Below are 14571 nucleotides of genomic sequence, written 5' to 3'. Positions count from 1 at the left end.
TTTTACAAGTTTGATTCGTTTGCGGCATCAGCATCTAGCTTTGGCCGCCTAGTGTTCCAGGTGCCAAACAGCTCTCCCGCCCACGGGGGAAGCTTTGGTACGTCCCAAGAGTACTCCAGTGACCCCTAGTGGATGAAAAAGAAAATAGGATGTTGGTACTTACCAGGTAAATCCTTTTCTTTGAATCCATAGGGGGCACTGGACGCCCACCCAGAGCAGTTTTACCTGGTTTGTGGTAAGTTCAGGGGATCTTATGGTAACACACTCTCACCGACTGGTTCAAATGATCAAGTGCTGGTTATGGTGTCAACTGTTTAGTTGTCAGTAACGTTATGTGTCAACTTCATTGTTGTCCGTTATGTTATATGTAATACTCCATTGTCAACCTCTCTATAGCTCCTGTTCGGCTCAGTAAAAAACACTGAGGTACTCTGGGATATGGAGGGGTGGAGTGTTCTAAATTTAAATATTCAGTGCCCTGTTCCTATGGAGGCCGTCCATATCCCAAGAGTACTCCAGTGCCCCCTATGGATTCAAAGAAAAGGAAGTACCAAAATCCTATTTTTTCTCTGTGAATTTTAGTCACCATATACCTCTAGAATTCTCTGTCTGTGCAATACACTACACAGGGAGTTCTTGTCAGGTATTGTGCTGCTGTTATTGTACTGGGTTGCCTCGCATTGAACTTTCATATATGTCAGCTATAAGGGGCGACAAAGCTGTGGGTGATCCCACATTGCGTGGTGGTGATGCTGCAGACACATGAGAATATAGCAGCTGTGGGTTCTGGGGGTTCCTTGCCCCCCAGTGGGACTGTAGAAATGGGGGTTCAAAATGACCCACCTTGGGCTACTTTTTCCATGTTATTGAGTACGCTAGTAACGAGACTTGTGCCCTCTATTGGACCTCCTGTGTCGGTACAACCGCTTATGGTCCCTGCGGTTAATCCACCATGGGCAGATCAACTGTCCTCTCAGTTACAGCAATTGATCCAATCTCTGACTAAACAGAAATCTAACCCTCGCCCGCCCAAGACCACGGGGTCCTCTAAGCGGGCTATTACTTCCTCACAATCCACCAACGTCCCAGACACCTCATCTGATGAGGATGGCGTATATACTGACCCAACAGATTCTGATCCTGATGCTTCTGATGGGGAATCTGTTTCACAGGTGTATGTTCCTGACTTGTTGGAGGCTATCAGGCTAATTCTTCAAATTACTGATGACCCAGAGCCGGATGTGCCTCTAAGAAACCGGACAGGTTTAAACGTCAGAAAGTGGTTAAACAAGTTTTACCTCATTCTGACCATTTAGTTGACATACGTCAAGAATCCTAGGAAAATCCAGGAAAGAAATTCACGCCTCACAGGAAGATGCTGGCTCGCTATCCCCTCACGGCGGAGCTAAGTAAAAATTGGGAGACCTCCCCCCCACCAGTGGATTCGCAGGTGGCGCGGCTGGTGGTATCCCCTGCTCTGCCTGTAACTACCGTCACATCTCTGAAAGACCGATGGATAAGCGTGTGGAGGGTTGTTTAAAGGCGATATACACTCTATCAGGTGCTGTGCATCGGTCCACCATTGCAGCGACTTGGGCTGCAGAGGCTATTAAAGCATGGGCTCAGGAGTTGGAAGCTGAGATGTCTTCCACCCTTCTGATCATGCTAGACATTGTCTATCGTATATTGTCACAGCTTCTCATTACGTTAAAGAGGCGGCTTCTGATGCCGGTATTCTGGCGGCCAAGGCTTCTACTACGTCCATACTGGCTCGCCGGATTCTCTGGCTGCGGTCCTGGTCCATGGATCTGGACTCTAAGAAAACCCTTGAGGTGCTCCCTTTTAAGGGAGACATTCTTTTCGGAGAAGACCTCAACAAAATAGTGGCTGCCTTAGCTTCTGCTAAAACAGCATGCCTGCCTAGTACTGCTCCTTCGGTACTGTAGGCTAAGAGTACTTCCTTTCGTCCTTCAGAGAAAGCAAAGGGTCAGGCTTACCCAAAACAGGCTCGCACTTCCAAGCCTACTAAGCCCAAACCCAAATGGGCCTGTGCTACCCGTCAGCCTGCTTCCAAGACTGACAAGCCTGCTGCATGACGGAGCAGGCCTCCCTCTGGGAGATCCCAGGGTGGGCGGCCGACTTCTAGGGTATACCCAGGAATGGCTGAAAACCACTTCCGATGCCTGGGTACGGGAAGTCGTCACTCGAGGTTACGCCATATCCTTCAAAAATCATCCCCCTCATCTATTTTGCCTGGCAGACGTCCCTTAGGATCATGTGAAGGCAAAAACTCTTCAGTCGGTGGTACAGTCCCTCCTGGACACAGGAGTGGTAGTACAGGTGCCTGGCTCAGAGAGGCAAGGGGTACTATTCACCGCTGTTCCTAGTCCCGAAACCGAATGGGTCCTCCCGGCCTCAACCTCAAGTCCTTGAACAAATTTGTGAGGGTCTCCAAGTTTCGTATGGAAACTATTCACTCTATTGTTCTGGCCTTGGAACCTGGGGATTATATGGTCTCCCTGGATATACAGGATGTTTACCTGCATATTCCTATTGCATTGTCGCATCAGCAATACCTGAGGTTTGCGGTTGGCAACCTCCATTACCAGTTGCGGGCGTTACCTTTTGATTTGACCACGGCTCCGCGAGTCTTCACCAAAGTCATGGCGGTGATGATGGCTGTACTCCGCCGTCAAGGGGTAATGTTCCTACCGTATCTGGACGACTTGTTGATCCTGGCAAATTCCCCAGAAGTTCTCCTACGCCATCTGGATCTGACTATCCAGTTTCTGCAAGCCCACAGGTGGCTCATCAACTGGAAGAAATCTTCCCTGGTCCCTGCTCAGAGCATGGTGCACCTGGGGGCGTTGTTGGACACTCACAATCAGCGGTGGTGGTTGTCTCAGGAGAAAGTCCTGAAGCTTCAGGACAGGATTCAGTGCTATCTCGTCCGCAAGTGTCGATACATCTGGCGATGCAAGTGCTAGGTCTCATGGTTTCGGCTTTCGACATGGTGGAGTACGCTCAATTCCATTCCCGCCCTCTACAGAAGTTGATTCTGGCCAAGTGGGACGGCCTGCCTCACTGGATCAGGTATCAAATGATCTCCTTGTCTCCAGAGGTTCTTCTGTCACTGAGCTGGTGGCTTCAGGACCAACGATTGAGCAGTAGTCGTCCCTTCTGGATCTCCAACTGGGTCCTTCTGACGACGGATGCTAGTCTGAGAGGTTGGGGCACGGTGTTGGAGCAATACTCACTTCAGGGTCGGTGGACCAAGGAGGAATCTCTCCTCCTGATAAACATTCTGGAGTTGCGGGCAGTATTCAACGCATTGAACTTGGTCCAGCATTTAATACAACACAGACCTGTTCAAGTAAAGTCTGACAACACCACAACGGTGGCGTACATAAATCATCAAGGCGGCACCTGAAGTCGCATGGCAATGAGGGAAGTATCAAGGATCCTTCAGTGAGCGGAACACCATCTGCCAGCCATATCGGCAGTATTCATTCCAGGAGTCCTAAACTGGGAAGCTGATTTCCTCAGTCATCAGGACGTACACGCCGGACAGTGGAGCATCCATCCTCCTCGTGGACAGGTGGGGCCTTCCATATGTGGACCTGATGGTGTCTCGACACAATCACAAGGTTCCGGTCTTCGGAGAAAGGACAAGGGATCCTCAAGCAGAGTTCGTGGACGCACTGGCAATTCCAACTTTCAGCTGCCATACGTTTTCCCTCCAGTGTCACTACTGCCCAGAGTAATAAGGAAGTTCAAGCAAGAAGGAGGAATCCTACTTCTGATCGCTCCCATGTGGCCCAGACGGCATTGGTTCTCAGACCTTCAGGGTCTCTTGATAGCGCGTCCCCTTCTACTTCCACAGTGCCCAGATCTCCTCGTTCAGGGCCCTTGTGTATATCAGGATTTAGCCGGTTGGCTTTGACGGCGTGGCTCTTGAAGCTTCCGTCTTGAGGGCCAAAGGATTTTCTGAGGCGGTCATTCAAACCATGTTGAAGGCCCGGAAACCGGCTTCTGCTCGGATTTACCATATGTTCTGCAATTTTTACTTTGCTTGGTGTGCATCTAACAATTATGATGCTTACAAGTTTAGTACGGCCAAACTTTTGGCCTTTCTACAATTGGACTTGGGCATTGGTCTGTCCTCCATCAAGGTTCATATTTCTGCCACGTCGGTTTGGTGTCAGAGAAAAATTGCGACCTAACCATTCGTTCACTCAGGGTGTGTTGTGGATTCAACCTCCTTCTGTCCCACCTGTGCCTCCTTGGGACTTGTCGGTGGTTCTGGAGGCGTTGCAAGGGTCTCCGTTTGAGCCTCTTCAATCAGCAGACCTTAAGTGGCTTTCTCTTTAGGTAGTGTTTCTGCTGGCTATTGCCTCTGCTTGACGGGTGTCGGATTTGGGTGCCTTGTCTTGTAGGTCACCATATCTGATTTTTCACCGTGATCGGGCTGTTCTTAAAACACGCCCCGGTTATTTTACCTAAGGTGGTGTCTTCTTTCCACCTTAATCAGGAGATTTTGGGTTCGGCCTTTGCCTCTCTTGACTTGTCTTCCAAAGAGCGGTCTTTGGATGCTGTACGGGCTCTCCGTATTTATGTGAAGAGAACTGCATCCCTTCGGAAGTCTGATTCTCTCTTTGTACTGTTTGGTTTTCACAAACGTGGCTGGCCTGCTCACAAGCAGACCCTGGCCAGATGAATTAGAATGGTGATTGCACATGCTTATGTACAGGCTGACCTTCCAGCTCCTGCTACCATCAAGGCCCATTCTACTCGGTCTGTTAGACCTTCTTGTGCGGCCCGCCGTGGTGCGACCTTTGAACAATTGTGCAAGGCGGTTTCATGGTCCTCAGTGAACACGTTCATAAGGTTCTATGCCTTTGACACTTTTGCCTCCCAGGATGCCTCCCAGGATGCTTCCTTTGGACGCCGGGTTCTTGTGCCCGCTACAGTGCGTCCCCTCCCATAAGGAACTGCTTTAGGACATCCCCTGTGTCATTCCCTGTGGAGCCCAGTGTACCCCCCAGCAAAAAACGAGATTTATGGTAAGAACTTACTGTTGTTAAATCTCTTTCTGAGAGGTACACTGTGCTCCACAGGGCGCCCACCCTGACGCACTTAGTTTCTTTGGGTTGGTAAAGCATTAGCCGCTGACACCTTCTCCTGTCGTGAGAACGTGGTGTATGTGGCTACTAACAGTTGTCGTCTCTTTTTTTCCTGCTACTCCATTGGACTGGTTAACAAAAACTGAGCTCCTGTGCACGGAGGTGGGGCTATGCATTCTGGGAACAGTCAAAGCTTTTAGCCTGTTGGTGCCTCGGATCAAGATCCTAATCTAAAGAGATTTAACAACGGTAAATTCTTATCATAAATCTCGTTATCTAGAGGGGATGTTGTCTTACTCCTGCAGCATGTACAGGACTCTGAACTTTATGGTGGAAGTCATAAAGGAAATAGCCGTGCTTAACGCACGCACCACCGCTATGGCAGGGGCTTGTGGCTAAGCCAGTGGACTGCTGACGCAGACTCCAGGAAAGGCGTGGAAGGCCTACCATTCACAGGAGAGGCCTTGTTTGGAGATGAATTAGACAAATGGATCTCCACAGCTACTGCGGGTAAGTCTACGTATCTTCCTTCCGCACATCCCACCCCCCCCTCATCCCAACCAAGGAGACTTCTAAAGCTTCTAAGTTACAGTCCTTTTTGACAGCCATGTTCAAGGGCAAATCCAGAGGTGCTTCTATGTCCTCCAGCGGCGCAAGAGGTATACCACGCAAACCAGCAACAGCAAATGCTCAGGAACAGAGCTCAGGTTCTGCTTCCTCATCATGACGGTGGACCGCAATGCCTGGAAGGCTGTCAGATGGGAGCCTGACTACAATTCTTCAGTCAGATCTGGTCAAATTCGTATTCATAGATCTTATTTCCCTAGAGTTCCAAAAGCTCCCACCTCACAGAGTCTTCAAATCAGGCTTGCCAGTTTCACAAGAGGTAAGTATAACTTTACAGCATGCCATCCAAAAACTGGTACAGACTCAGGTCATTGTTCCAGTTCCACCTTATTTACTAAACAAGGGGTACTATTCTAACTTGTTCGTAGTACCAAAGCCGGACGGTTCGATAAGATCAATTCTGAACCTCAAGGCTTGGAACCTGTACTTACGAGTGTTCAAATTCAAGATGGAGTCTGAGAGCGGTGATCTCCGGTCTGGAGGAGGGGGAATTCCTAGTGTCTCTGGATATCTAGGATGCATACCTTCATATTCCGATCTGGCCGCCTCATCAGGCTTATCTCCGGTTTGCACTGCAGGATTGTCACTACCAGTTCCAGGCCCTTCCATTTGGTCTTTCCATGGCACCGAGGGTATTCACCAAGGTGATGGCAGAGATGATGTTTCTACTCTGCAAACAGGGCGTGAACATAATTCCGTACCTGGATGATCTCCTGATAAAAGTGCCGTCCTGGGAAAGGTTGCTGGACAATATTGGCCTATCAACCAATCTCCTCCAGGATCACTGGTGGATTCTGAACCTTGCAAAATCTCACCTAGAGCCAACATGGAGGCTCCCATTCCTGGGAATGATACTGGACACGGAGTCACAAAAGGTGTTTCTTCCGTTGGAAAAGGCATTGGTAATCCAGTCGATGGTTCGGGATGTCCTGAAGCCAACCCTGTTGTCGGTGCATATGTGCATTTGCCTTCTGGGGAAAATGGTGGCCTCTTACAAGGCACATAAACATGGAAGGTTTCAGCTCGATTTTGACAAATGGTCCGGATCTCCTCTTCACATGCACCAGAGGATCCGTCTGTCGCCAAAGGCCAGGATCTCCCTTCTGCGGTGGCTACAGTCTTCTCACCTCGTTGCAGGACTGAGGTTCGTAATTGCAAATTGGGTTCTGTTAACCACAGACGGAAGCAGTCACTCAGGGGGAGCAGTTTCAGGGAAGATGGTCAAGTCAGGAAGTCATCCTTCCAATCAACATTCTGGAACTCAGGGCCATATACAACGCCCTTCTGCAGGCCTCGCATCTTCTTCAAGATCGGGCAATTCAGGTCCAGTCGGACAATGTGACAGGAGTAACGTACATAAACCGACAGAGCGGAACGAAAAGCAGTGCAGCAATGTCCGAGGTTTTAAGAATTCTCCTCTGGGCAGAAAGAAATGCTGTGGCGTTGTCATCGGTCTTCATTCCGGGAGTAGACAACTGGGAAGCAGACTTCCTCAGCAGACACAACCTGTACTTGGAGGAGAGGGGCCTTCACCCGGAAGCTTGACAAGTCGATGGGGATATCCACAGATTGACATGATGGCCTCTCGTTTTAACAAGAAGCTCAGGCGGTATTGTTCCAGGTCGAGAGACCCACAGGCGGTGGCGATAGACGCCCTGACAACTCCATGGATCTATCAGATGGTGTACGTGTTTCCTCCACTTCCTCTGATCCCAAGAATTCTAAACAGAATAAAAAGGTAAAAGGTTCAAGAAATACTCATTGCTCCAGACTGGCCAAGAAGGGCATGGTACGTGGACCTTCTGGAGATGCTCCTTGAAGATCCGTGGCTTCTACCTCTTCGCGAGGATCTTCTGCAACAGGGCCCGTTCGTCTATCTGGACTTACCGTGGCTACATTTGACGGCATGGAAGTGGAACGGCTAACTAGCCAGGAGAGGGATCCCCTAACAGGGTTATCCCGACCTGTGATCCAAGCCAGGAAGGGGGTAACATCTAAGCATTACCATCGTATTTGGAAGAAATACGTCTCTTGTTGTGAGAGCAGAAATTATTCTGCAGTGGAATTTCATCTGGGACGTTTCCTGCTTTTTCTGCAGGCAGGCGTGGATGTGGGCCTGCGTCTGGGCTTCATAAAAGTCCAGATTTCATCCTTGTCCATTTTTTCTCAAACAATTGACTTCTCTCCCTGAGATCCAGACATTCTTGAATGGTGTTCTGCACATCCAACCTCCCTTTGTGCCTCCCACGGCACCTTGGGATCTCAATGTGGGGCTGCAGTCCCTCCAATCGGACTGGTTTGAACCGTTACAGGAGGTGGACGTAAAATATCTTACGTATATAACCGTCACACTGTTGGCCTTGGCTTCAGCAAGACGTGTGTTGGAGCTGGTGGCTTTGTCTCACAAAAGTCCCTATTTCATTTTCCATGAGGACAGAGCTGAACTCAGAACTCGTCAGCAATTTCTTCCTAAAGTGGTGTCCGCATTTCACATCAAGCAACCTATTGTGGTTCCGGTTGTCACCGACACCTCTGCTACTTCTTCAAAGTCTTTGGATGTTGTGAGGGCTTTGAAGGTGTATGTGAAAAGAATAGCTTGTCACAGAAAGACTGACTCGTTGTTTATTCTTTATGATCCCAATAAAATTGAGTGTCCTGCTTCAAAGCAGACTATTGCTCGCTGGATCAGACTTACTATCCAACATGCTTATTCCACGGCAAGTTTGCCATGTCCAAAATCTGTACAGGCCCATTCTACTAGGTTGGTGGGTTCTTCCTGGGCGGCTGCCCGGGGTGTCTCGGTTTTACAGCTCTGCTGAGCAGCTACTTGGCCAGGTTCGAACACGTTTGCCAAGTTCTACAAGTTCGATACTTTGACCAAACTGAAGGTCCTCAGAGGCCAATCAGTTCTGCGGGAACCTCAGCACTCTCCCACCCGGTTTGGGAGCTTTGGTATATAACCATGGTACTAAATGTACCCCAGTATCCTCTAGGATGTAAGAGAAAATAGTATTTTAATTACCTACCGGTAAATCCTTTTCTCGTAGTCCGTAGAGGATACTGGATGCCCGCCCAGAGCTTCGTTCTTCCTGCACTGTTACTTGGTTAAGTAATATTGGTTCTGCCGTTGCTGTTCCTGTTTCAAGTTTGATTAGCTTGGCTTTCCTCTTGTTGCGTGTGCTGGTTCAGAATTTCTCCACTATCCTTATCTATCCTTCTCTCAAAGTATGTCCGTCTCCTCGGGCACAGTTTCCTAGACTGAGTCTGGTAGGAGGGGCATAGAGGGAGGAGCCAGCCCACACTATCTAATTCTTAGTGTCCATGGCTCCTAGTGTACCCGTCTATACCCCATGGTACTAAATGGACACCAGTATCCTCTACGGACCTCGAGAAAAGGATTTACCGGTAGGTAATGAAAATCCTACTTTCCAGTGCCATATTGCAATGTTAGGTAGTAAATGTGCAAAATATAAAATGTGTACACACGTAGGGGTACATTTACTAAAGATTCTAGAACATGGAATTGGTTATGTTGTCTATAGCAACCAATCTTATGTTGTCTTTCATTTTTCTATTGCCTTTTAGAAAATGATAAATCACATCTGATTGAACACAATTCTCTGTTTTAGAAGCTTTAGTAAATGTATCCCGTTGTGTGCATGTTCCTTACAAACCATTTCTTAGGAAGATTATAAGTTTCCACATCACAGGGAAGAAAAAAACAAAAACCTTTAAACATTTTTTTTTTTTTTTTTAAAGAGTATTGTTTTGCAAGAAAGACCCCCCTCTCCCCATTCTTCTGTTGTGTCCAGCTGCATCTTCTGCTCTTTCCTACTTAGAATATTTCTCAGTTAACCATTACATGTTATAATGGTTAAATCGGAGCTAGCATCTCTTGCAATGAGCCAGAGAAGATGAGTATCAACTGGTTTGATTCACAAAAGTTGGATGCCATCGGTAATTTTTAGGTGCATTGATCATTTGGGTTTTATCCAATACTGTATGAAGCATTGGATTTGAACATTGATCATCTAAACTGTGATGTCTGAATTGTTATGTTTACCCTATTATTTTCTTCCTTTTTTTTTTTTTCTTTTTTTTTTCTTTTTTTTTTCCTTTTGTTTCTTTGCTATGTTTTTAAACAGTGGATCCTCAATCAAGAAGAAACAGATCCTCTGGTGGTAACCTATTTAGTATTTTAACTTATCTTATAGAGCTTTTATTTTGGATTTTCTTGATATTAACAATATTTTCTCTCTCTTGTCCAGCTCTTGATGATTATGCCCCTGGATCGCATGACGTTGGTGATCCGAGTACAACCAATCTGTATCTTGGCAACATCAACCCTCAGGTAATAACCAGCAATCCGGGTCTGGTGAGGACCTACTGATGAGTTATTTACTGTCTACTGCTGAATGAAATTTATCATGGGTTCTTAGGTACGTAAAATGTTTGCGTGTGTAAAATAAATATATATATATATATATATATATACACACACACACACACACACACACACACACACACACACACTTCCACTTCCACACAGGGCAGCACTCACTTCAATCTCATATATATATATGTGTGTGTATATATATATATATATATATATATATAAAGAAGGGAGGGAACAAGCGCCTATAGTGTTGTATTTTCAGAAAGGGGTACTACTATTTTTATCCCCATTAAACTGCGTTCCAGATAATAGCTTTTAGCCAAGGCACATCAATTTATTGTCTTGTATTCCTCAGATAGTACTGGAATCAGATTTCAAATCCACAGTCACTTTATTTAATACTTGCTAAATCCTAAACGTTTTCGATCTAGTTGATCTTCATCAGGGGTCACAGCAGAGCAACAGCACAACAGAGCAATGCATTCATCACCAAACAAGTGATCAACTAGATCAAAAACGTTTGGGATTTAGCAAGTATTAAATAAAGTGACTGTGCATTTGAAATCTGATTCCAGTACTATCTGAGGAATACAAGACAATAAATTGATGTGCCTTGGCTACAAGCTATTATCTGGTACGCAGTTTAATGGGGATAAAAATAGTAGTACCCCTTTCTGAAAATACAACACTATAGGCACTTGTTCCCTCCCTTCTTTTTCTACAGATTTTCAGGCCATATACCTGATTGCCTTTTGTGGAATTGAGCGGCCGCCTGAATAAAATGGAGTGTGTATTAAGACCCAAATATCGGACAGTGGTCTGTGGAACAGACTTTACAAGAAAAAGACTGGCTACAGAAAAGCACACTGATCTAAAATTCTTTTTTAAATATATATATATAATTTATTTTTTTATATTTTTCTGCAGCGGGGTACACTGTGTTCCATAGGGAATATATCGGGGTGTAGAGGTGAATCTTGATCCAGAGGCAGCAACAGGCTAAAGCTTTAGACTGTCCCAGAATGCATTGCTGGGCCGCCTCTATAACCCCACCTCCAGGCACCGTGAGCTCAGTTTTAGAGTTGGTGCCTGCATGGTCAGTTAACAGGGAGGCTGCACTAGGCAGCTCTGAAAAAGCTTTGTAGAAGACTTCAAGGGCTGCAGCACTTCATATGTCAGTGTGACATACTGTGCTGCGGCACCATCACCTCCCCAGCGGCGTCGCATACTCCCGCTGGCTCTGTTCCCGGATACTTGCGGCGGAGACGCTCTGGCATAGGTCAGACGTTCTCCTGGTTCGCGTGGCTGCTACTAAGGGAGGAGGTAAGAGGGTCCCCCAGGCGGGACCCGCCATTAAATCGCGTTCCGGTCGCGGTTTAAGAAGACTAACTGCGGCGCTGGCGTGGACACTGTGACAGAGCAGGGACCCCACTATATCCACCAGGGCATGGGAGCACAGGTCAGATAGTACAATTTCCACTTTAATAAGGCTCCATAGTGCCCGGTTGTGAGGACCAGCATAGGTGAAAAGGCGCTTCCCCCAGCTCCGGGCGCCATCTACTGCTGGTGTTCCCGCCCTGGAGCTGCCTCACACTCTCCCTCACTCCCTGACTGAGACGCTGGGTGCCATTTTCTAAAATAGATGCGACTGGTCTCCGGGACTGCAGGGCAAGGTCTTCTTTGTAAACCTGCCTGTGCATCAGTGCTGCTGTTTTACAGACACTTAAATATACTACATGTCGATAATAAGCATCTGGTCTCTTGTTATATTTATTAAAATATATATATATATATATATATATATATATATATATATATATATATATATATATATATATATATATATATATATATATATTGAGTATCCCTTATTCAAAATCACACATTTCTGGGTTCCCTAATATTGCATATTGCCTACATGAAAAAATACATGGGAGACACAAGAATGCTGAAAAAACCACTTGCACCCTTGGTTGAAACTTCAATGTACTGTGGCATGCAATCTGTAATGACACATATATATGTATATTATATATCTATATAATAGATTTATCTATACACTTAATACAGTGGGGCAGAAAAGAGGATTTTGGTACTTACCGATAAATCCATTTCTCTGAATCCTCTAGGGGACACTGGAGTCCTATACAGTAGGGGTGTGAAGCCTTGAACCGGAGGTGTGGCACAATCCAAAATTAGCATTGTCTGCACAGCCAGCTCCTCCCCCTTCACATCCCTCCTCCCTCAGTTTGAAAAATGTGACTGAGAGAATAGAACATGACACTATAGCCCATGGCGAGGAACCGAACCGTACAACATATCAAACAGCGGCCAAGAACTCTTAACCGAATAACTAACGCTGTTTGCACGAACTGTTTAAAACAAGAACTTTGAACACAGCAGGTTGACAGCACCGAGGCGGGCGTCCAGTGTCCCCTAGAGGATTCAGAGAAATGGATTTATCGGTAAGTACCAAAATCCTCTTTTCTCTTTCATCCACTAGGGGACACTGGAGTCCTATACAGTAGGGGACGTCCCAAAGTTTTCCCCCAGGGAGGGAGTGCTGTCGGTGGCCTGCAAAACTAAACGTCCGAACTTAGATTCTCCGGACGCAAAAGTATCAAACTTGTAAAATCTTGCAAACGTGTGGGCTGAAGACCACGTCGCCGCTCTGCCAAGTTGAGTAGTGGAAGCACCTCTAGCAGCCGCCCACGAGGCACCCACTGATCGGGTAGTATGAGCACCCGTCTGAACTGGAACCTGTTTGCCACAGAAAATATAAGCTTGCCGAATGGCAAGTCTAATCCATCTAGACAGAGTCTGCTTAGATGCCGGCCAACCTTTCTTTGGCCCATCATAAAGAACAAACAAATGGTCCGACTTTCTGAAAGACGACGTAACCTGTACGTATACCCGTAAAGCTCGGACAACATCCAATGACACGTCCTCAGCTGTGAGACCCTGGAAGGATGGGACCATTATAGGCTGGTTTACGTGAAACCCCGAAACCACCTTCGGAAGGAAGTCTGCTCTTGTACGGAGTTCCGCCCTATCCTCATGAAAAACCATGAAAGGACTCTTACAGGATAAGGCTCCCAACTCAGAAACCCGCCTAGCCGAAGCCAAGGCAAGCAATAACGTGACCTTCCAAGAGAGATATTTCAGGTCCGTTCTTGTCAGGCTCAAAAATTGGTGACTTCAAATATTCTAACACCAAATTCAAGTCCCATGGTGCCGTGGGAGGACGAAAAGGGGGTTGAATCCTCGGAACCCCCTGTAAAAGGGTTTGAATCTCTGGCAAGGATGCTAGCCGCTGTTGAAAAAGAATGGAGAGAGCCGAAATCTGAACCTTCAGAGAGCCCAGTCTGAGTCCTCCCTCTAGACCGGCCTGAAGGAAAAGCAGAAGTCGAGATAAATGGAAGTTCGTTGAATTCCATCCCCGCTCCTGACACCAAGCCATGTACCGTCTCCAAATCCTGTAGTAGTGCCTGGCTGTGACCGGTTTTCTAGCGGCAATCATTGTAGGGATGGCCGTTCGTGGAATCCCTCTGTTTCTTAAGATCCGGGTTTCAATAGCCACGCCGTCAAACGCAGCCTATTCAGGTCGGGGTGTAGGAACGGTCCCTGAGATAGCAGGTCCTCTCTCTGAGGTAACCTCCAAGGATCTTCCGCAAGTAACCCCCGCAGATCGGAGTACCAACTCCTGCGGGGCCAATCTGGTGCGATTAGAATGTCCCACACTCGTTCCCGTTTTACCCTTTTCAGAACCCTGGGTATGAGTGGGAATGGTGGAAATATGTAAACCCTCCTGTAACCCCAAGGAAGTGTTAATGCGTCCACTCCTTCTGCCTCTGGATCTCGCGTCCTTGACACATATCTGGGCAGCTGATGGTTTTGTCGAGACGCGATTAGGTCCACCTGAGGTAGACCCCATCTTCTCACAATCATGTTGAAAATCCATGGGTGAAGGCACCACTCTCCCGGATGCATGTCCTGGCGACTGAGGTAATCTGCTTCTCAGTTCTCCACACCTGGAATGAACACTGCCGAGAGAATGATGTCTCTTCTTTCCGCCCACAACAAGATCTTTGTGGCTTCCTTTAACGCCATCCTGCTCTTTGTTCCTCCTTGACGGTTTATATAAGCCAAAACACAGAAAGTGTGCGAAAAAGTGGCGCAACTAGACACTTCTAGAGACGTTGATAAGAATTGCTTACACACTAGTGCTGTTAAATGCAAATGGATAACGATACACCTTCCATATATGTGGATACTATAAAAATAAGAGGACACAGAACATAGTGTAATCCAATAAAATCAGATGGTGTTTCTTTTATTCGTTACTGGTCCCACTCACATGGCATAGATGGTATATTTGCATGTAGAAATCATATACTTTGTATATAACTGCTTCCACTTCACGGA

The 14571-nt window shown here is 46.8% G+C and overlaps 1 protein-coding gene across 8 annotated transcripts in view; it reads left to right on the top strand.

Annotated features, from left to right (window-relative positions):
* Positions 1-14571, top strand: part of U2SURP (U2 snRNP associated SURP domain containing) — a 337154-nt gene that overhangs the window by 153186 nt on the left and 169397 nt on the right. For 6 of the 8 annotated variants that reach the window (XM_063915979.1, XM_063915982.1, XM_063915983.1 and 3 more), the window contains 2 exons: positions 9896-9931; positions 10019-10101. In XM_063915979.1, coding sequence (XP_063772049.1) covers positions 9896-9931; positions 10019-10101 — 119 coding nt within the window. The remainder of the gene's footprint in view (positions 1-9895; positions 9932-10018; positions 10102-14571) is intronic. The other 2 variants (XM_063915980.1, XM_063915981.1) reach the window with 2 other exon arrangements.

Source organism: Pseudophryne corroboree, chromosome 4 (genome assembly GCF_028390025.1).
Source record: "Pseudophryne corroboree isolate aPseCor3 chromosome 4, aPseCor3.hap2, whole genome shotgun sequence".
NCBI lineage: Eukaryota > Metazoa > Chordata > Amphibia > Anura > Myobatrachidae > Pseudophryne > Pseudophryne corroboree.
This window is presented reverse-complemented; position numbering and strand designations above follow the sequence as displayed.